The 23802-nt window shown below is 42.9% G+C and overlaps 1 protein-coding gene across 4 annotated transcripts in view; it reads right to left on the bottom strand.

The window, feature by feature from the left end:
* Positions 1-23802, bottom strand: part of RNF213 (ring finger protein 213) — a 120450-nt gene that overhangs the window by 60342 nt on the left and 36306 nt on the right. For all 4 annotated transcript variants that reach the window (XM_040244773.1, XM_040244770.1, XM_040244771.1 and 1 more), the window contains 12 exons: positions 22787-23070; positions 21645-21901; positions 20186-20383; positions 16889-17111; positions 16332-16387; positions 15109-15262; positions 12083-12250; positions 5924-6013; positions 4801-4923; positions 3802-3982; positions 2095-2268; positions 1534-1683 (listed from right to left, as the gene is read on the bottom strand). In XM_040244773.1, the coding sequence (XP_040100707.1) occupies positions 1534-1683; positions 2095-2268; positions 3802-3982; positions 4801-4923; positions 5924-6013; positions 12083-12250; positions 15109-15262; positions 16332-16387; positions 16889-17111; positions 20186-20383; positions 21645-21901; positions 22787-23070 (2058 nt within the window). The remainder of the gene's footprint in view (positions 1-1533; positions 1684-2094; positions 2269-3801; positions 3983-4800; positions 4924-5923; positions 6014-12082; positions 12251-15108; positions 15263-16331; positions 16388-16888; positions 17112-20185; positions 20384-21644; positions 21902-22786; positions 23071-23802) is intronic.

The following is a 23802-nucleotide window of genomic DNA, read 5'->3' as shown; positions in this document are numbered from 1 at the left end:
AAAATATGAAAAATCTCAGAAAGATATGATACCATAACCATGAACCAGAACAGGATAGTATGGAAAAAGGATCACTCAAAGCAAAAAGAGTTTTTGTAGACTAAATAAAAGTAAGAAGAAAAAGTAAAAAATTTAATGGCAAGCTTAGAAAGAAAACTTAAGAGATTGCTCAGAAAACAGAACAAAACAAGACATGGAAAATAGGAGAGAAAATGTATGGAAGTTAGATGACTATTCCAGGAGGTCCAATATCCAACTGTAGATTCCAACAAGAGAAAAAGTAATCACTTAACTAACAAAAGAAGCTTCCCCAGAACTCAAGGACTTGGATTTCTAGATTACAAAGACCCACTTAAGTATGCCCAGTACAGCAGATGGGAAAGAGATCCATTCCAAGGAACATCACTATGCCATTGCAGAATAAGGGGGACAAAAAAAAATCTCAAGAGCTTCCAGGGAGAAAATATGTCATCCACCAAGGATTAGAATCCCAACCTGCTCTAAACAATGACCCTGCAGAGACAATGGAGCCACAAACCCCAAATCCTGAAGGAAAGATCTGCACCAAACCACAGATCTCCTGTGAGGGCAGACGTTTTCAGACAGGCAAGAACTCCTGGGCCCCTTACTCAGGAGAAACAGAGTGTGCATTTCACTAAAACACAGGAGCGAGAGCAGGGAGCCATAACACCCAGGATACAGATGCAGCCGGGAAGAGAGGCAAGATACCCCTAGGATTGCTTATCTCTGGTTTGGCGAGATTCTATATGAAAAAGCAAATGGATCTCCTTTGGAGGAAATTCAAACAGTTGGTAAAGAGTCTGGCACTGAATTAAAAAAAATAAATACATTGAAAGCAAAGCATAGCACAAGATGAGACTTTTAAATCTAGAGAAGACAGTTTGCATAAGAAGGTGAAGGTGAAGTTGCTCAGTCGTGTCCGACTCTTTGTGACCCCGTGGACTGTAACCTACTAGGCTTCTCTGTCCATGGGATTCTCCAGGCAAGAATACTGGAGTGGATTGCCATTTCCTTCTCCAGGGGATCTTCCCGACCCAGGGATCGAACCCAGGCCTCCCGCATTGAAGGCAGACGCTTTAACCTCTGAGCCACCAGGGAAGCCTTTGCATTAGAAGTGGGAGAGAATCAGGACTCGGGTGTAAAGAGTGCATTTACATCGTCGTGGCATTTAAACCCTGAGGGCTGATGAAATTAGGATAAAATTGGAGGGAAGTGAGATTGGAAAGGCTATGTGTACAAGACAGAAATTGGAAAAACAAGGAAATCTAAACCCTAATTTTCCATACATGATAATGTTTAAACCTGAAAAATCAAGAAACAAGCTATTTAGAGCTATGTCAGTTAATTACCAAAAAATTTTTAACTTTATTAAAAATCAACACATTAGAAAAAGCCTCCCCACTCCAAGATAAAGGGCTGCTACTCTGATATGTTTTTAATCATATTCTCCTTTGATGCTTCTCCCCTGAGAACCTTTCAATTCTGTTTATTTTAATGCTTTAAGAATATCACCTTTTATCACGTCTTTTACCCTCTCACACAACTTCAGGAGAGAGTCAACATTTGTCTTCTCTTTCTTTAGCATGAGTAGTTCATCCTTCCTCTGATTCAGCACTTTCCTCAGATGGTGTTTTTTATCTTGGGCTAAAGAACTTTCACTCTCTGGAAAAAAAAAAAGAAAGAAAGGAAAGGAAGTCAGTAGAACAAACAAATATCCATTTTGTGGCAAGACATTTCTCGAACCTCCCGTGAGTATGCTCCACGTGCTGAGCTGTGCGGGGTGGGGGGGTGGTGGTGGTGCTGGAGGCTGTATGTGTGGCTACTCCAAGATGTCCCGTGTCAGTCAGTAGGAATAAAAACAACCAGTATTCTAATGTGGTCAGTATTTTATCACTTCCCCTAATTTTCCTGAGGATTAGAAGCCCTAATCCTCCCCTGACAACTTCCTGGAGACAGAAGCCATCAGAAAGATGACAAAGATCACCTCTCCATAAGATACACAGGCAAAGAGAGACGCTTTTGAGCTCCTAACTCCTCAGGAGCCTGAAGTCCACATCTCAACGTGATACTTACTTAACTGCCAGAGGTAGAGGAACTGATTCATGTGTTCTAGGATCAGCTCCAGGTGCCCAACTAAAATTGTTCCACTGACGAGGTCATTTGTAACTTCTGTGAACACAGAGTCTGCAGTGGCCATCAACTTCTTGCCTTCCTTGGTAATATTTGCTAATATTTTCTCGTTCGTTCCTGACCAAGTTAAGAAGAGAGTTAAAACAGTAGGCATCCCACTTCCTTCCCACATTAATGGATTTCCAGGAACCTCCTATTGCTCTGCCCCAACTTTCATATAATAAAGCAAAGTCATTCTGTATTCCCAGGTATATTTCTCACATTCTTTAGAGGGCAGGATTTTCAAACATACTTAGTTTAACCACCAGAAATTTCCTTTCCCAGTAATATTAGGATCATACATTTGGGTCATGTCATTAAAAGCAAATATAGAAGCTTTATTCACAATTGCAAAATCTTGGAAGTACCCAAGATGTTCTTCAGTAGGTGACTGGACAAACCGTAGTCCACCCACACAACTGAATATTATTCAGTGGTTTAAGAAGTGAGCTACTAAAAGGAACCTTTGATGCATATTGTTAAGCAAAAGGAGCCAGTCTGAAAAGGCAACAGAGAGTATGACTCCAACCAAGTCCCTTTCTGGAAAAAGGCACAACTGTATAGGAGAGGAGAGGGAAGGGATGAACTGCTGGAAAAAAGGAAGTTTGAGGGCAGTGAAGCTCTTCCGTAAGATATGGTAATAGTGGATGCACAACGTTAAACATTTGTCAAAATCCACAGAAAGTACAGGAGCAAACCCTAATGTAAACACTGGACTTTACTTATTCATAACATCAATATTTGCTCATCAGTTATAACAACGGTACCGAAGCAAGATGTTAATAACAGAGGAAATTGTGTGTGTTGAGTGGGTAGATACGGGAATATTCTGTACTTTCTGCTGAATTTTTCTGTCAGCTTAAAACTGCTCTAAAATATGAGGTCTGTTAATTTAAAAGACACAAATGGAATATTTTCAAGTGAGTAGCTTTTAATAGACAACAACAAAATAAGAAGAGCCAAGTCAATCTTCTTATTTGATAACTACAACAACTCTGGCATGAGAGGAACTTGGGTTGTTTTTTTTTTAAGACCGTCTCAGTAATTAGATGAAATTGACACTCAAAATAATCTGTGGTGCTTTTCCATTAGATCTGAACCGATGACTCACACATAAACCTGAATATAACATTTTTAGGGCAATACACGTTTCCCCTCTTTGGTCACGGAGGGTAGGGGTGGAAGAATCAGGCAGTACTTAGTTTTTGCTAAGGTCACCAGTACTGGACTGGACATTTACATGGATCTCAGAATAAGAAAGACAGGGCTTTAGATACAGACACACTGGGTTTGGATTTCAGTTCTTAACACATTATCGGTGAGACCTTAGGTAAGTCACATTACACTCTCCACCTCAGCTCTTGGTCTGAGGTTACTACGTCAGCCCAGTAGCTGGAGTATAACAGTTTATTCCATCAATGGTGGCTTTCAGTGTTAGTTCTCAATTATAATACAAGATACTCTGAGCTTTCCTGGGTCTGTCCATCCAAGCTGCTTCTTTTGGCAAACATCAACCCAATCTAACGGACTAACAGGTCAAATACTCTGCCGCCACTTTTGAGTCAGGAGGTGCCGCTGGACAGGTGTTCCCAGTACCCTCCATGAACATACCATATAACTTGAAGAGGTGCTTGATGTCTGGCCATGTGAGCAGGTGCTTCAAAACCCCACCCAAGTCCTCTACAAACTCTCCTCTACTTGTTGGCCAGGACTTGGTGATCACAGCAGACACAAGGTTGCCACATTTTTGTAAGTCATTATAAGAGATTTGCCCAAGGATACTGGTTTGAGGCTATAAAAACATGAATAAAGACAGGGATATTTAGAAGGTTATATGGTTGATTTACTTTTTAATAAAGAAGCAAATTACCTACCCAACAGCATGTCAGAAGTCTCTCATAACTAGTTTTACAATGCCTCAAAAAGCCAAAAGAGTAAATAAAATACTTAACTTTTCAGAGGGCATTTCCATTTTCCTGTCCACTGTCTCCTTAAGATTGAACACTGGGGATGTGGAAACAAGTAGCCACAGACAGATACTGACACAACCCACAAATTACCCCCCTTTTCTCTCGCTCAGTGCCATTTTTCTTGGAAATTTCACATTATTAAAAACATCAAACATAATACAAGTAACCATTAATATTAGTACTTTGGTATTATTAACTGTAATTATTTTAAAGTTGCCTACAAACAACACACACATTTTAATTCTCTTCCTAAGTGAATTGATAAAATCTTTTCAACTCTAAACATTTTTCTTCCATAATGTTTTGTTAACCTTTGGGGTCTTTTACTGCATGCTAAGCAAGCGATAAAACCAAGGGTAAGTGAGTGGCAATGATAATAATGAGGCATTTAGGAAAAGCCTGCAGATTGCTGGAGGTTACATGTGAGCTGCTATGATGCAAAACAATAGCAGGAAGCTGAGCAGCATTTCACAGAATGGGTGGAGAGTACTGGATTTCAGGGTGGGGAGGGGTTGCCCAGAGCCCATTCTTTGCTTGGGTGCAGAGTCTCGGAACCAGCAGTGCTTAATAGCCTTTGGCTGGTGATGTCAGAAAGCAAGTATGCATCCAAATGCGGTTCTGAGTGGGAAAGGTTGTTCACCTGGCAGACCGAGCCCACGGCTTCAATGGCACACTTCTCAAAGCATTTCGCTACACTGTCTTCTGCACTTGGGGCATCCCAGTTAAAGTTGCAGAAGGCAGAAATCTGGAAGAGAGGCTTCTCCTGCAAGGCAGGGAGACGAAGGTTAGGGGTGCGACACTCTCAGACCCCGTGCAATGAAAACACCCTAGTAATTTTCACTTTCCTAGTGTTGTATCAGCTCCCCATTACTGTGGCCTTCTTCCCATCCCATGAGAAGCATGTCCTCCCTGCTTCTAACCATTAGACCAAAAAGGCCAAAATACCTACTTAGCAGAAAAAGCATCCAGCACAGCAGCTTGCAAAAATCAAGTGAAACGGAAAGTGAGAGCCGCTCAGCTGTGTCAACTCTTTGCGACCCCATGGACTATACAGCCCATGGAATTCTCTAGGCCGGAATATTGCAGTGAGTAGCCTTTCCCAAGGGATCTTCCCAATACAGAGATCGAACCCAGGTCTCCTGCATTGGAGGCAGATTCTTTACCAGCTGAGCCACAAGGGAAGCCCAAGAATACTGGAGCAGGTAGCCTATCCCTTCTCCAGCGGATCTTCAGGACCCAGGAATCAAACTGGGGTCTCCTGTATTGCAGGCGGATTCTTTACCAACTGAGCTATCAGGGAAGCCCACAAAACACAGATAAACTTTTTAAAAAGATTTTTTCCTTGCTTCTCTTTTCCTAAAAAGACCCATTTAACAATTACATATAAGACTCTCATGTATTTTTAAAAAGCTGAATCTTCTAGAGTCACAGGCCTCAGTTAAAAATGGAGAGCACTCTTGTGTTTTCCCCCAGTTGTCACTGGGTTTAACAAGGCTCTTGTCACCAACAGGCCACTTAGAGCAAAAAGCACATAGGCTTAGTTAGTGCCTATTAGAACTTCACACAAGCCAAGGGTTCCCCCGGTGGCCAAAAACTGTGCCCTTATTCTTCTCTGGGATACCATCTGTGGTGAAACTATTAAGGCTGAATCAGAAACAGAGTCACCTGAACCCCCTGCCCTGTCCATTCAAATGCAGTCATCACATGTACTGGCTAGTCCAGGTGGTTTGGTTCCTGAAAGAACACCCCCTGCCTTTCAGTACCTGTTTGAGCCTCCCTGCCATGTCCCCCAGCAAGGATTCCTTCCAGTCATACTCCATGGGGAAGTTTATTTCCACCAGTCGCCTCCAGACCTGCAAAATCCACAAGTAAGGGACAGCCAGTAAGACAGCTAGATGCCACTGTGGAATTCTATGAAAGAAGACAATTATGGTAAGACAAAGAGCACAGTGCTTTGAGGACACATGGGTTCAGACTCATTTTTGTCCAGTTGTCCGCTGTGTCACTGGTAACTCAGGGCAACCCACTTTAGCCTTATAAAACAAAGGGTCCTGACTGGGCCAGGTCACCACTAAGGTCCACTACTGCTCTTCATCCAGAAAGGATTTCCCTCCATTGTTTTAATTTCAAAAAATTTCAACCTTAAGAGAAAGTTGCAATAACAGCATAAGGACACTCATACCTTCAGCTAGACTCCCCAACATTTAAAGTGGTTGCTCTATCTCTTTCTCTTTTGTGCTCCCTTTAGTCTCTCTAGAAACAGGCATTGTCTCTGCTGAACCAGAGTTGCAGATGCCATGCCCCTTGGCCCCTAAGTCCTGCGCAGGCATTCCCAACCCCATGGCCCTTCTGCTACACACAGTACTACAGGTGTCACTCTGAGGCCCGTTCACTCAGGGTGACATCTTCCTCATCTTTCTCCCTGCCGACATTTTGCCATTGTTCACTAGTCAACTGACTGGGTCCAGGGTCCAACTGAGGGACACATGGCATTATCATGTCTCCTGTAGAGGAGTTCTCCAGCCTTTTCTTTCTTCCCTTATGACAGCAAAAACATTTTTTTGCTTTCCCATTATGGTTTATTACAGGATACTGAAGATAGTTCCTTGTGCTATATAGTAGGATCTTGTTTATCTGTTTTATACATAATAGTTTGTATCTGTTAATACCAAACTCTTTAATTTATCCTTCCCCCACCTCCTCTCACAGGTCTATTCTCTATGCCTGTGAGTTTATCTCTGTTTAATAAATAAGTTCATTTGTGTTTTATTTTCAGTTCAGTTCAATCGCTCAGTTGTGTCCGACTCTTTGTGACCCCATGTACCGCAGCACGCCTGTCCATCACCAACTCCTGAAGTCCACCCAAACCTATGTCCATTGAGTCGGTGATGCCATCCAACTGTCTCATCCTCCGTCATCCCCTTCCCCTCCTGCTGTCAATCGTTTCCAGCATCAGGGTTTTTTCCACTGAGTCATAGCATCAGGTGGCCAAAGTATTGGAGCTTCAGTTCAGCATCAGTGCTTTCAATGAATATTCAAGTTTGATTTCCTTTAGGATTGACTGACTTGATCTCCTTGCTGTCCAAGGGACTCTCAACAGTCTTCTCCAACACCATACTTCAAAAGCATCAATTCTTTGGCATTCAGCTTTCTTTCTGATCCAACTCTCACATCCATACATGACTACTAGAAAAACCATAGCTTTAACTATATGGACCTTTGTCGGTAAAGTAATGTTTCTGCTTTCTAATATGCTGTCTAGGTTTGTCACAGCTTTTATCCCAGAGAGCAAGCGTCTTTTAATTTCATGGCTGCAGTCACCATCTGCAGTGACTTTGGAGCCCAAGAAAAGAAAGTCTGTACCGTTTCCATTGTTTCCCATCTATTTGCCATGAAGTGATGGGACTGGATGCCCATGATCTTAGTCTTTGGAATGTTGAGTTTTAAGCCAGCTTTTTCATTCTCCTCTTTTACTTCATCAAGAGGCTCTTGAGTTCCTCTTCACTTTCTGCCATAAGGGTGGTGTCATTTGCATATCTGAGGTTATGGTATTTGTGTTGTATTTTAGATTCTTCATGTAAGTGATAGTATTTGTTATCTGCCTTTTTCCATCTGACTTACTTCACTTAATATGATAATCTCTAGTATGATAATACTCTTCTGGCCATTACTCATTTTGATACTGATATTGCCTCAGATTTGGCTAGTGAGAGCCCCCACAGGCTAGCTTCTGTTTCCTTTTCTTTTTTTAATGTAATAATCTTGGGTTTCACCAGATGGTCAACAGCGAAATCAGACTGATTCTACTCTCTGCAGCAAAAGATGGATAAGCTCTATACAGTCAACAAAAACAAGACCAGGAGCTGACTGTGGCTCAGATCATGAACTCCTTATTACCTAATTCAGACTGAAATTGAAGAAAGCAGGGAAAACCGCTAGACCATTCAGGTATGACCTAAATCAAATCCCTTATGATTATACAGTGGAAGTGAGAAATAGATTTAAGGGCCTAGATCTGATAGATAAGTGCCTGATGAACTATGGAATGAGGTTCGTGACATTGTACAGGAGACAGGGATCAAGACCATCCCCATGGAAAAGAAATGCAAAAAAGCAAAATGGCTGTCTGGGGAGGCCTTACAAATAGCTGTGAAAAGAAGATAAGTGAAAAGCAAAGGAAAAAAGGAAAGATAGAAGCATCTGAATGCAGAGTTCCAAAGAATAGCAAGAAGAGATAAGAAAGCCTTCTTCAGAGATCAATGCAAAGAAATAGAGGAAAACAACAGAATGGGGAAGACTAGAGATCTCTTCAAGAACATTAGAGATACCACGGGAACATTTCATGCAAAGATGGGCTCGATAAAGGACAGAAATGGTATGGACCTAACAGAAGCAGAACATATTAAGAAGAGATGGCAAGAATACACAGAAGAACTGTACAAAAAAGATCTTCACGATCCGGATAATCACGATGGTGTGATCACTCAGCTAGAGCCAGACATCCTGGAATGTGAAGTCAAGTGGGCCTTAGAAAGCATCACTACGAACAAAGCTAGTGGAAGTGATGGAATTCCAGTTGAGCTATTTCAAATCCTGGAAGACGATGCTGTGAAAGTGCTGCACTCAATATGCTAGCAAATTTGGAAAACTCAGCAGTGGCCACAGGACTGGAAAAGGTTAGTTTTCATTCCAATCCCTAAGAAAGGCAATGCCAAAGAATGTTCAAACTACCGCACAATTGCACTCATTTCACATGCTAGTAAAATAATGCTCAAAATCCTCCAAGCCAGGCTTCAGCAATACGTGAACCGTGAACTTCCTGATGTTCAAGCTGGTTTTAGAAAAGGCAGAGGAACCAGAGATCAAATTGCCAACATCCGCTGGATCATGGAAAAAGCAAGAGAGTTCCAGAAAAACATCTATTTCTGCTTTATTGACTATGCCAAAGCCTTTGACTGTGTGGATCAAAATAAAGTGTGGAAAATTCTGAAAGAGATGGGAATACCAGACCACCTGACCTGCCTCTTGAGAAATCTGTATCAGGTCAGAAAGCAGCAGTTAGAACTGGACATGGAACAACAGACTGGTTCCAAATAGGAAAAGGAGTACGTCAAGGCTGTATATTGTCACCCTGCTTATTTAACTTCTATGCAGAGTACATCATGAGAAACGCTGGACTGGAAGAAACACAAGCTGGAATCAAGATTGCCGGGAGAAATATCAATAACCTCAGATATGCAGATGACTCCACCCTTATGGCAGAAAGTGAAGAGGAACTAAAAAGCCTCTTGATGAAAGTAAAAGAAGAGAGTGAAAAAGTTGGCTTAAAGCTCAACATTCAGAAAACGAAGAGCATGGCATCCGGTCCCATCACTCCATGGGAAATAGATGGCGAAACAGTGGAAACAGTGTCAGACTTTATTTTCGGGGGCTCCAAAATCACTGCAGATGGTGATTGCAGCCAAGAAATTAAAAGACGCTTACTCTTTGGAAGAAAAGTTATGACCAACCTAGATAGCATATTCAAAAGCAGAGACATTACTTTGCCGACTAAGGTCCGTCTAGTCAAGGCTATGGTTTTTCCTGTGGTCATGTATGGATGTGAGAGTTGGACTGTGAAGAAGGCTGAGCGCCGAAGAATTGATGCTTTTGAACTGTGGTGTTGGAGAAGACTCTTGCGAGTCCCTTGAACTGCAAGGAGATCCAACCAGTCCATTCTGAAGGAGATCAGCCCTGGGATTTCTTTGGAAGGAATGATGCTAAAGCTGAAACTCCAGTACTTTGGCCAACTCGTGTGAAGAGTTGACTCATTGGAAAAGACTGATGCTGGGAGGGATTGGGGGCAGGAGGAGAAGGGGACGACAGAGGATGAGATGGCTGGATGGCATCACTGACTCGATGGACGTGAGTCTGAGTGAACTCCGGGAGTTGGTGATGGATAGGGAGGCCTGGCGTGCTGCGATTCATGGGGTCGCAGAGTCGGACACGACTGAGCGACCGAACTGAACTGAACTGAATAATCTTAGATGAACAGAAATATTGCAAAGATAGTACAGAGAGTTCCAATTAACTCGAGTGCTAACACTTTACAAAGCCATAGTACAGTTGTGAAAACCAAGAAATTAGCATTGATAGATTATCATCCGGAGAAGGCAGTGGTAACCCACTCCAGTACTCTTGCCTGGAAAATCCCATGGATGGAGGAGCCTGGTAGGCTGCAGTCCATGGGGTCGTGAAGAGTCGGACATGACTGAGCGACTTCATTTTCACTTTTCACTTTCATGCATTGGAGAAGGAAATGACAACCCACTCCAGTGTTCTTGCCTGGAGAATCCCAGGGATGGGGGAGCCTGGTGGGCTGCCGTCTATGGGGTTGCAGAGTCGGACACGACTCAAGTGACTTAGCAGCAGCAACAGCAGATTATCATCACCAAAGCCACCAACTTTATTTGGATTTCACCACTTTTTCCCACAGTCATTCTTTTGCCCTCCAGGGTATAACCTAGGATATCACCTGGGTCCTGTCTGCTTGTGAAATGTCACCATTTGATTTCAAGTACTTTTACTTTATGGTAATACAAGGTGTTTCAGGCTGGCCTTACACTTCTTCAGTCCCACCTTTAGAATCTGCTTTTCTTTCCAGAAGCACAGGGGTTTTTCTGTTTTGTTTTTTAGAGGGAATGGCATTTAGAAGCCATGGCTGGGTGTGCTCACAGACGTAGGTGTCACCATCTCTAGGCCCTTTCAGTGAATGGAGCTAGGAAATGTCGCTTTTTACATCATGAGTTCACACTACACTTCTAGCTCTTTTCAAACCATAGGCCTCCTTTCCCCTCCCCTGCTCCACATGTTCCCTCTTCCAATGAGAAAGAGCCCAAGCTTCCAACAGCAGCAACCCTTGTGTCCATCTGCCCAGCCTTATAGTACACACAACATAGCTTCAGACTTGCTACACTCATTCCACTGCCAACCACAAAACTTCCAAGTCAAGTTCAAGATTTATGTACGTTTTCTCTGTTTTGACCTTAGACTCTGTCCCTGTGAGGGTGAGTGGTCAGAGTTCTGGGCTCTGAAGTGAAGTGTTAGTTGCTCAGTCGTGTCCAACTCTTTACAGCCCCATGGACTGTAGCCCACCAGGCTCCTCTGTCTATGGAGTTCTCCAGGCAAGAATACTGGAGTGGTTGTCATTCCTTTCTCCAGGGGATCTTCCCAACCCAGGGATCAAACCCAGGTCTCCTACATTGCAGGCAGATTCTTTACCATCTGAGCCAGAATACTGATGCTCTGGGCTCTGGGTGTTCAGATCAATGATCTTCTCCCCTTGGTGTGGACAGGTAATATGTCTGAATAAGGCTGAGATGTAGTGAGAGTTATCTGTTTTTGTTCATACACAGTTTCAGTGATGTGATTTTATGATGATCTCATTAAAGTTCCGCTGGAAGACAACAGCCTAAGTCAGAAGGCCACTTGCTCGGTTTGTTCGTGGCACTTTCTAGAACTTTGTCCTGGAGCCAGTAGTCTTTAGGCCCTTCCTCCCCCTCCTCCCCAGCACAGATTCTGTCCACATCTCAGTTTCTGGAAGCCTCCCTGCCTCCCAACCTTTTGGGTCTGATTTCTCATTTCCTCACATTCAGATGCTGCTCGGCCCAGTTTCCCTTTCATGGAGGCCTTGCTCTCATCTTATTTTCTACTGTCAACATCATAACCTGACCCATAACCTCAGCACAGCATCAGACGTGAATCCACCCTTCCCCACTGGCCACCATGTCCCAACAAGCTCTGTCTCCCCATCCCACCGCCTCACCACTCATGTGGGGACCACAGTCCACCCGCCAGGGAGCCCATGCTCTCAGTCCTGTTAGGGGAGCAGCTGTCCATTCTGCAGAGGAAACCCCTGTGTCCCCTGCACTGGACTTGCTTACCTCAATCTCCTCTCTGTAAGCAAAGGTGACGACAGTTGAACCAGCCCAGAACATGCTCATTTTAAAAATTTTCCGAAGCCAAGATTTTGTAGCAGCGAGGGTCCCCTGGAAGACCGTTTTTACTGAATTCTTCTTTCCAGTTTCATTTCCGGGCCCTCCTGCTGAATCCTGTCACCGCAAGAGAGAGACGGAGTTGAATCGACCCCACATGGCAGACCCAAAGGATCATCCAGATACTTTTCCACCTGCCTCTGTGGCTGACGCCACCGATGCACACAGCAGAGCCTGGACATTCACAGCACTTTCATTTCCCCGGCGTTTTAGGTTCACTCTGGGGGACAGCATGGGGGTCGAGGTAGGAGAAGCAGTGGCATGGCTGCCCCCTCAAGTGACCCCAGGCAACTATAACAGAAGTGATGCTGCCTCGCCAACCAGTAGACCTCCTGGTCTCTGAGCGGAGAAAGGCTGACAGACAAGGGAAAAGGGTGCACCACAGGCTCAGAGCTTCCAGCAGCTCAGAAAGCCAAGCTCGTGTAAACCCTGTCCCCGAGTGACACGCTAGGGCCAGGAGGAAACCCAAATCCCTACCCTGGTGCTCTTTCCTTGAGGTTCTCCATTCATTCCCACCCCCTGAAAAGCCCCTTTTCCCGGGGGTCAAGGGCTCTAGGGATGGGGATTCCTCTTTCATGCTCTCCTTCCCTTTCTCATCAGAAGCATCTTTACCACAAAGTGGAGAGAGCCACCAGCCCCACTTAGAAAGAGGACTCTCCCAGTTCTGATGCGTATTCTCCTTTGCTTCAGTGAGTCCCACAGATTGTGTAAGTGCCAAGGCCCCCAAACTGGATCTGCTGGTGTCACTCCCTCCTTCCAGAGATGGTTGGCCCAAGGGCTAGAGACATCATAGTGAAGAGGCCGCCCAAGGAGCTGATTGCTAAGTGGGAGACCAGTACAATCAGAAAACAGGGCAAGTAACAAGATAGGAAAGGCACATAAAGGGTGCTGGGGACTTCCCTATAGCTCAGATAGTAAAGAATCTGCCTGCAAAGCAGAAGACCCAGGTTCGATCCCTGGGTCAATAAGATCCCCTGGAGAAGGAAATGGCAACCCTTTCCAGTATTCTTGCCTGGAGAATTTCATGGACAGAGTAGCCTAGTGGGCTACAGTCCATGGGGTCGCAAAGAGTCAGACACAACCAAGCAACTAACACACAAAGGGTGCTGTATCCAGTCCTGGGTGTGTTTGTGGGGGCAGGTTCTCCCCTGAAAGATTCAAGGAGCTCTGGGCAGAGTGTGAGGGGTAGGCCGGGTTATGTGTGGGAAGGGGTACAGCTATGCTGGGAGAATAGCACACAGGATATGGGTGGTGTGGGCCAGCAACAGTTCTCAGCTGAAAATGGGACATGCTGGCCCAAACTGAAAGTCACCAAATGGGCCAGCAACCTCTCCAATGATCCAGAAACCTTAGCAGGGTGTGCGTGCCATCTGCAATCTGGCCTAGCCTAGACCCAGGCTCCATCTCCAGCCAGGCTAGCCTACCTGCAGAGCAGCAGGATCTTCTCCTCCCTGACAAGCACATGCTGCTCTCTCACTCTGTGGGAACGCCAGCCCCTCCAAAGGCCCCGTGTTCCCAGAGCACCTTATGGCCATTCCAGTTTAGTATTAACCCACTGTGCTGCAATTATGTGCTCACTGGACTGCCCCCTCCTATGCATCCCTGCTGCCAGGCACCTCTCTTCTCCATCTGGGTGTGCCCTGCAACCAGCAGATGATGGGCTGTAAGCGAACAACCCAAGCCTAAAAATCTTCCCTAGAACTTTGGCCTTTGCTCCTTGTTTTTCTCCACCTGATATCTTGTCAATCCTATCAACCCTTTATATTGGCACATAACCAAAAGCGTTCAAAACCTCTTCATATACTTTGGTTTTATTTAATTTCAGTTTTGCAAAGCTTTTTGTTTTTATGGCACAGGTAGAGAATTTGGACCAGACTGTGGTTACAGTAATCTGAGATCCCAACCAACGTTCAAGATAGTTATTTCTGCAGGGACATATACTGTAACTAACAAATTTCACATTTCTTGAACACACTTTATCTAGAAGTCGGCACCTGCCTAGGATGGTTTAAATAATACCCACTTCAGGAAAAAGCAATCATCTTACCAATGTTTATTTTTAAATGTTCCCTTGGTATTTTTTTAAAAAAGAAAAGCGAAAAGGAACAAAGATAAAATACACACTTAATTATATCACTAACACCACAGTTCTGACTTGTCAAATGGTCGGTCTAAATAGAAAATCATCTATCACCTTCCTGTGGAAACTCAAACTCAACCGGGTGAAGACCACACAACAATGGGAATAAATGAGCTGTGGACACATGCAACATCACAGATGGATCTCAGAAATGTGCTGAACGGTGAAAGCCAGACACAAAAAAGGACAGAGTTCCAAGACAGGTAAAACTAACTTGTGATGGTAGTAATCAGAAGAGTGCTTACCACTGGGAGGTGTGGAGGGAGGGGGCACAGAACTCTGGATTGTTTCTTCAGCTTGATGCGGGAGGTGGTGCTTGTGTGGAAAGGCTCTTAGGTATGCACTGAGGTGTGTGGACCTTGCTACTGTATCTGAGTTTCAGTGAACAGGAAAAAGGCTCAGGTGGGAAAGATCAGGCATGAACATGAATTTGGGAGGGGAGATTCTTGCTTGAAGTCCTGGCCACTTGCTGGGCTCTTGAATTTACCCAGTCACAGCTAATACTCTACACTTGAACTCCTACACTGCCTCCTTCCTCCATTCTTCCCTCTAACATAAGCCCTGGAGGGCAAGCATGCAGACTCTGGTTCACCAAAATAGCCTCATGAGCAGAACAAAACCCAGCATCAGGTATGTGTTGACACACCTGGTGGCGGAATCAGCCGCTCTGTCATTCCGGCACTCCTAAAATCAGCCTATCTCCTTTTTGAATAGAGGATGCCTCAGGTTCCATAGCTCTGCTGGGTATGGCATTATGTGTACATGTTCCACTTACCACTACAGGTTTAAGTATAATAATTCTGCAAACAATCTCAGCAGATAAGGCAGGCATCTCATAAAACGTGAGGGCTTTTGATATTCTGCAGGTAGTTTCGTGAAGTTTCAGGCACACAGTCAAGTAGGACTGTATCAAGGGCTCTTCAAGAATCCTAACCCACAAAGAGTTGAGAGAAATGAATGAAGTAATTTAGGAGGAATTAGAAAACAGTACCCATTATTCATGACAAGTTCCTTCCCTTTAAAACGCCTACAAGGAAGGCGTGTACTTGATCCCATATAGGATAACATCCAGAACATTTCCATTAATTTTGAAATTGTGACTAAGATAAAAAGGAATAAAACTATTTTTGGTTTGCCTCCATGGTCTGAACTATTTTAACAAAAGCAAGTTAAACTATTTCCAAGTGTATTCCTTTGAAAAAAATCTTAAGGATGGATATTACCAAAGATTCAAATACCATACAATTTTTCAGTAAGCTACAGGGAGGGAAAAAAGGAAAGAAATGCTAGAAGCATATATCCTGTGCATGAAATTTCTTTCAGTTCTGAGTGGAACTGCTTATTGGCTGATACATGACCAGAGCTGAGAGGTAGGGAGCTGATCAGAGGAGGGTTTAGAAGGTGATTCTGTAATATACAGAATTAGATGGGGTCCATGAAGTCCCAGGTGCTTGGTGTTAATGAAGATCTGACACTCCCATCTCCATCCTGAACACTAAGAATTCAGGTGAGGCGATCCTGGCAGTGCTCTGAGAATCTAAAAAATTACCTTCTCTCCCACATTTGTTCATTTTGTACACTGTGCTTCCAGGGTGTCAGAGCTCACACATATTTGTAGGAGCAAATGACTTCAGATCATTATGGAAAGCTACCTTTGTATTTATTTTCAGCTTCTCTGACTTGCAAAAAAAATCTGAAGACTAAATGCTGATAAGATGCAGGACACAAGCATGAATATGTAATATGATGATAATCACTTAAAAATAAATGACAAAAATGCACAGGAAAAAAATTAGATGAAAATAAACTGAAATGTTAGCACCTGATTTCTGTGCTTTCCCTTTTTAAAAAAGTAAGATGATTACATCAACAACTTGAAAAAAGAAGTGGAATATATATTAATTTATGGCCTTACATTAATGACAGCAAATATGGCATAAACCTAATCATAAGGGATAATCTTGTACAAGAGAGATTACCTTTTACTTTTCTACTTACTTTTCCTGATAAATATCCAGAAGGTGCAACAGCATTTTAAAAGTATTCCTAATACTCTAGGGTGGGGAAGAAAAGAAAAAAGGGAAGATTTAATCATGCTGCCACTATCTTTGCTAAAACAGACCTCCCCCCCAAAATTCCAACATAATAAGGCATAATAATTTTCTTATAAAGCTTTAAGGGGCTTAAGTACTAGTCTTATACCTGTTACAATTAAAACTTAGGATTTAAAAGTAAACCATTTTCTCCTCCCCCAAATGGGAAAGGACAATAGCAATTAGGAAGTGGACCAGCGTGCAGGATAACTTCTAACCCTGACTTGCACAGTCTCACATATCCAAAGGCTGTTGTTTTATTGAATTTTGTTTACTGAAACAGAATAAACTCAAGTAAATTAACCCCTTACCCTAAGAAATATTGACCCTTCCCAGCTCTCTTATATCTAAGTGCTTTACCAGGTCAGGTTTTCAGAAAAGGAGAATCACAAACTCTGACAGATTAGTTTTTGACCTGCTTTTGTTAAGCAAGGTCTCAAGAGCCGATTCTGGACAACAAACCTCGAGGTTTCTTTGAGAGATTTCCTGAAGTCCGTCCAGACGGTACCAAGTCCCTAGAAGACAGTCCAGGACACGCGGGGGACACTGACTCAGGTAATCGATGAGATGTTTCATGTAAGGAGTCAAGTTACTCAGAGAAAGCAAACTGAACCAGGATCGGAATAGATACTTATCCACATTCAGCAAATAAATGTTTTTTTCCATTAGCTGGAGTAATTGTTTCCTTATAAGGGAAAATTGGAACAGAAAAAAAGAGCAGCAGTGAGATCAGTAAAAGAAACAAAGTTAATTAAAAATTTTAGAAGGGATCTAGAAAGTTCTGATTTAAAAAATAATTGAAATGCCAACAACTCGGTCAAATAAGAAGTAAACAATAATATATTAAGAATTCAGCAACATGGATGAACTCTAAGGACAAGATGCTCAGTGAAATCAGTCACTCACAAATGAACAAATAATTTGATTCCACTTATGTGAGGTCCCTAGAGAAGTCAGATTAATCGAGACAGACAGCAGAGTAGTGGGGACCAGGAACTGGTGTTGGTGGGAAAATAGGCTACTGATTATCGAGAACATGGTTTCAGTTTTACAAGATGGAAGGTTCTGGAGATGAATAGAGGCATTAGTCACACAACAGAGTGAATGTACTTAACACCACTGTTGTGGTGGTATACACTTAAAATGATTAAAATTTTAAATGTAAAATTTACATCATTTTACAGTGATGTAAAATTGTAGGTTATGTATATTTTACCACAATAATAAAAAAATTCACCAAGAATTAAGCATTTTCAATACATGTATATGTATGGGTGAGTCCCTTCACTGTTCACCTGAAACCATCCCCATGTTAATCTGCTATACCCCAATACAAAATAAAGTTTAAAAAAAAGAATTAAGTATTTTCCAGCTTTATTGAAATATGGCATATAACACTGTAAGTTTAGGGTTGATTTGATACACTTACATCCTGCAAAATGATTACCACAGTAACAATACTTGATACCTGCATCCATTGTGTCATATAGTTACCATTTCTTTTCTGTATGAGAATCTTTAAGATCTTATCTGTGAGCAACTTTTAAGTAAACAATATAGTACCAACTAGAATCACTATGTGGTACATTAGCTCTCCAGAATTAATTTGTCCTCAGAATACTGAAGTTTGTACTGTTTGACAAACATCATCACTTTTCCTTACCTCCCAGCCCTGGTAATCACCATTCAACTCTCTGCTTTTGTGAGTTTCACTTTTTTCAGATTTCACGTATGTGATATCGTATCTATAGTATTTGCCTTTATCTGCCTTATCCCACTTAGCATAATGCCCTCAAGGTCTATCCATGTTTTGCAAGTGGCAGGATTCCCTTGCTTTCCTGGCTGAATAATATTTCATCATATATACATATTATGGTGTGTATATATATATACACACCATATATATGTATACACACATACACACCAGTTCTTTGTCCATTCATTTACTGACAGACGCTTAGGTTGTTTCCACATCTTGACTATTGTGAATGATGCCGTAATGAACATGGGGGCAGATATCTCTTTGAGATATTTATTTCCTTGGGAAATACACCCACAAGTAGGATTGCTGGATATGGCAAAAGCTCTTGGTTTAACTTTTGATGCCATTTTCCATTGTTGGTGTAACAATTTAAGAACTAAGCATGTTGATGCATGATGTCCTGGATTCTACGTGAACCCAGATCAGGGAAGGTCTTTAAATTATTCTGTTCTATAACACTGTCCTGGACACCCAAAAAGATGACAGTGTGAAAGAAAATACTGTACAGCAGAGTGCCACAGAACTGACAGAGGTTACTAGAAACACGTGGATAAAGCTTCACTACATACTAAAGGCCACTTTTGCCTGAAAGACACAATATTTAAGACCAATGCTAATGTTTGTCATTCTCCAGCTAAATTTCTTCTAGACAGTTGGTCTCCAAGATAAATGACCCTTGAAAGTCATTTAAAGTATATATAATTTTATAAATAATCTTAATTTGGCTTTAATTTCAAAAAATTTCAATAATAGTGAGGAAGCAATAATTTAATTTAGCTTGCTCACTATTTCAATCTCTAAAATCCTACAGGCTAGATCCTATTGGATTGGGGAGAGCAGGTAAGACTTGAAATAGTTTCTTTGACAAAAGACAAAGTAAATGGGGGATGTTATCTGTGCTTTGTAATAACTGCTAATATTAATTTTTGAGTGAATTTGTATTTTTTATTTAGTTTTTGTACTTAAATTTGATTTACCATTTTCTTTTTACAGACTGTGCTTTCTGTGTCTTTTGTAAAAAGTCTTTGCTTACCTCAAAATGGTACTTCATTGTGTACCTACAGAGTGCAAAGCCACTGATCTTTTTCAATTCCACTTTTCAGGAATTTATCTTGAGGAAATAATTGGACACAGAAATTTAAAAAGAAATGCATCAAAACATGCTTACAAAGTGAATGTGCGGAAACAATCCAAGTGTCCAGGAACAGAGAACTAGCAAAATAAAATTTGCAACACTAAGCAGTCATTACAATAGGCGTGTATTTACTGGCAAAAATAAAATCACTCATACAATGGATATAATACACTGTTAAGTGAAAAAAGAAAGTTGGAAAACAGAATAGAACAGGATAAATGATCTATTATAGAGGCAGGGAGTAGGGGACAATTGGACAAAACCAGACAAAAGGCACAAATTTCCAGACATAGATAAGTGCTAGTGACGTAATGTATAACATGATAAATATAATTAACAGTACAGTGGATTATACATAAAAGTTGTTAGGAGAGTAAATCCAAAGAGTTCTCATCAAAAAGGAAACATTTTTTTTCTGTTTCTTTAATTTTGCACCTATGGACGATAGATGTTCACTAAACTTATCACTGGTCATCATTTCATGATGTAAGTCAAATCATTATGCTGTACTTCTTCAACAGTGCTGTACCTCAATTATATCTCAATAAAACTAAGAAAAATAAATAATCTATCTTTTGTGGTTTATTTTTAAACATATAAGCACCCACATATCCACATTTGGACACAACCCTGCAAATACACAGGCCAAAGTGTATGATTATCTCTGTGGTTGCAGGCCATTTTTGTAGTTTTCCATTTCTTGAATGTTTAAAACTTTTTAAAGAAGTAATTTTAAAGGAAGCAATATATTACTTCCATCACTAGAAGGAGAGGTAAGTGGACACTGGAAGTCCACTGGAGATCTTGGAAGCACAGTTATTATTATAAAATTTACATACACAAGTGCAGGTCCAAAACTTACTGATCTGGTCTTGTTTCCCGAAACTCTGAGAAGGAGATGCCTTCAAGGGCTGCCCAGGTGTCCTCAGGCTGCACGACTGAGCCCTGGGCTGGCGGGGACAGGTCCATGCAGTGGTGCAGCACAGGCAGGGCACACACCCAAAAGTCAACCTTTTTGTCCATGCATGTTTGGCACAGGTTTACCAAGGATGATCGCCAGCTAGAAAGGGAACAGAAATGGACGTGAGTCCAGGATGGCCAATGTGAGGCCCACCTGGGGGTCTGACATCCATTAGGGAAGGGACAGCTCCTCACACAGAGCAGGAGAGCCCTCTGGGTATCTGACCAGGGAGAAACCTCAGGGCTCATTGGGCACCCAACAAAAGTGTCAGGCACTGAACAGGCCCTCTTGCAGCCCCAGAGCAAACTCCCAAGGGCATCCTTCCATTCTCCATGACAGTGGGAGAAACAGAGGTTCAGAGAGGCTTGTGATCTACAAAAGGTCCCTGGTGTAGAGCTGGGGCTTGAACACAAGTCATCTAGCAACAGTCAATCTAAATACAAAGCAACTTTTTAGATGTAAGTGGGGAGCCTATAAATAATACATGCCATGTTCCTTACAAACATGTATGTTTGCCAGCATTTCTTTTCTCTTTCAAAATTTTATTAAATTCTGGACAGGATTTAACTGGATGTTTAAAATTTGTAAAACCAGGAAGCAAGTGTCCGTTAAGACTGGCTACTCAGAGAAGGCTACCCAATATTATTCTTGAGTTCAATTCAAACAGCTGCAGAAAAAAGACCTGGGGATCATCAGAGGGTTCTGGGGAGGCGTCTCCACCCAGTGAAATATAAGTGCCTTCGGGACAGGCCGCAGCCTCCTCACTCCCAGTGTTCCCAGCCCTGTGCAATGGGCACAGCAGTGGCTCCTAAACTGGGAACGACAGTAGCTGAGGCCTCAGTGCTTCCACAAACATCTTTGAGTCCAGCTTCATTGTCTTACTATGACCCATCCCCCCAAACACAGGCCCACAGGGCTAAGACATGATACACCTTGCATGCTTGCATGCTCAGGCGCTTTATTTATGTCCAACTCTTTGCTACCGTATAAACTGCAAGAATACTGGAGTGGGCTTCCATGCCTTCCTCCAAGGGATCTTCCAGACCCAGGGATCAAACCCATGTCTCCTGCATTAGCAGGCAGATTCTTTACCACTGCACCACAGGAGAAGTCCATGATACACTTCAAACCCTCTCAAAAGCAAGTATTCAATAGAATATGTAATAAAATGAAAAACAATACATAGACTAGAAAAAGGCTAGACTGATAAACACTGAAATGACAATAGTGAGTGGTAAAATTACAGGTCATTTTTTTCTTGTATGTTTTCATCCATTCTATGACAAGCTCTTATTTTTATAATCAGATAAAAACCATTAGAGAGCTAGGAAATCATTACACACACACACACACACACTACCTCTGAGATGTTTCAAAGATGTGTTTCAGGTCCCTGCAAAAGGCATCTGGTGATCCGGCATCTGAGTGAAGGAGGTGACAGAGTGAGGCCAGGTCTTTTTCCAGTAAGAGGAAGTCAAATTTTTCCACTAACAAAAGGACAATCATGCCCATTCTCAATTTACTCTTCACTGGGCAGCCTTCAGGCAGAGGGTCCCCACTGGTTTCCAGAAATGGTGCCATTTTCTTTGTCAAACACTCCCATAGGTGCTTCTTGACCTGGTCCCAGGAAAAAAGGAAGACGCATAACCATGGTGTTGAACCCACCAGAGGTGTCAGGACCTGCCGTCACTGAGCTTCGTTTCCTGTGAGCTGGGTAGGGCCCTGAGGAATGAGGGGCAGGGAAATCTCTGGGGAGGAGTCATCCTCTACCTGCCTCCCCACTAAACCCTGAGCATCCCCTTGCCTCGGGACTTTGGGAGGTACCACCAGTGGTACATCCAGAGGCCTCAGCATGCTGGAGAGGATCTCAGGTTGGGGTCCTGAGCCTTGTAAGAGTTCACTAGTCATCTCAGATGTGGCTCCAGGTCTGTCTCAAAAATGCTTAAGCCATACCACACAGTAGCTGGAGATGCCGTGGAGGAGGATGCCAGTCTTCTTGTCGTGGAGGCAAAGGGCAGGTGAGGAGGCGGGACCAGGTAGTGGAGAGGAAGGGTGGGACCAGTAATGGAGGTGGGTCTAGAGGAGTTGAAACTGAAAGTGTTAGTCCCTCAGTCGTGTCCTGCTCTCTGTGACCCCATGGACTGTAGCCTGCCAAGCTCCTCAGTCCATGGGATTTTCTTGGCAAGAAAACTGGAGTGGGTGGTCATTCCCTTCTCCAGGGGATCTTCCCAACCCCAGGATTGAACCCAGGTTTCCTGCAATGCAGGCAGATTCTTTACCTTCTGAGCCGCCAGGGAAGCCCTGGTGAGGACGTGGGAGGAGTCAAAAATTGAGGAGGACAAAGAATTCCCTAGAGGTGGCACTAGGAGATGAGAGGCTGAAATAGCCTGCCCCCATCCATCCCCATCCACTGAGTCTTGGAGTCATCTGGCCACTAGATGGTGAGGTGATGCTGAATGCCCAGGAGACAGAAAAGGGAGACGTTGCTGACACCCCTACTACCTGCTTCTCTTCATACTGTAGAGAAAGCCATGGCTGTTCTTCTCCTTCATAGATCGTGGGCACACGAATGACAGAATAGAACTGCTGGAACTGGGTGAAAAAGTTCTTTACATTGATGGCATTCCAGGTTTCAAGAATGCTGAAGATGCGATCCAGCATGACTGCAGCTGAGATTTGCTTCCCTTTCACCAACTGTCTCCTCGTACCATCTGTTATATGATTCAGCAATTTCTGAAGTGTCCCAGGGGGCCTCATACAAATTATATCATCGTACTGATGCCAATCTAAGAGTAAAGAGAATATTATACTTAGGGGCATTGAAACCCACTAGACCTGAACACTCCACCCTGGAAGGTTGATCTTGACCAGAAGAAACATGAAGGAATCAAAGAAGGGAACGAAGGAGCCAAAGAAGAGAAGAAAAAAAGGAAAATTACAGAATGTGGTAAACAGAACGCAGCCAGCACTCATTCCATCTGGGTACCCAGCCGCAGATGAGCAACGTGGGGCCTGACCTCAGAGGTAGCACAGATGTTTAGGACAAGTAACCAAGACACCCTGCAACTACCCCGAAAGTACTTGAAACATGCCTTTGTTGAACTAGATGGCTCAGCATACTTGGTACGTGAGTTCCTTAGAAAATTACCACATGAAGGTCAAAAATTTCATACTGAAACTGCATCACTCACTAGGAACTGTGCACCATTTTGGTATATTACTTGGTGCAAGGGCTCATTTCCTCTGTCCTGGGAACAGTGGTAACCACCTCAGGAAGGATGGTACAGGTCACACAGCAGACAAAATAGTACTCAACATGGGGCAAGGGTTGAACTCATGCTTGCTCTTATAACCATCTGAAACGATGTGAGCGCAGACCTAGAAAACCCAGGAAAATCAATTGTCAACTAATTAGAAGGCAAAGAGGTCAGTAAGACACCAGAGGCAACACAAGTGCATAAAAATAGCCATGAAAATCAGAAAGTCAAGCCTCTGAACAAGCCTCCTGCTTCTTGTTG

The sequence above is a fragment of the Oryx dammah genome, unplaced genomic scaffold (assembly GCF_014754425.2).
Source record: "Oryx dammah isolate SB20612 unplaced genomic scaffold, SCBI_Odam_1.1 HiC_scaffold_8, whole genome shotgun sequence".
In the NCBI taxonomy this organism is placed as follows: Eukaryota; Metazoa; Chordata; class Mammalia; order Artiodactyla; family Bovidae; genus Oryx; species Oryx dammah.
This window is presented reverse-complemented; position numbering and strand designations above follow the sequence as displayed.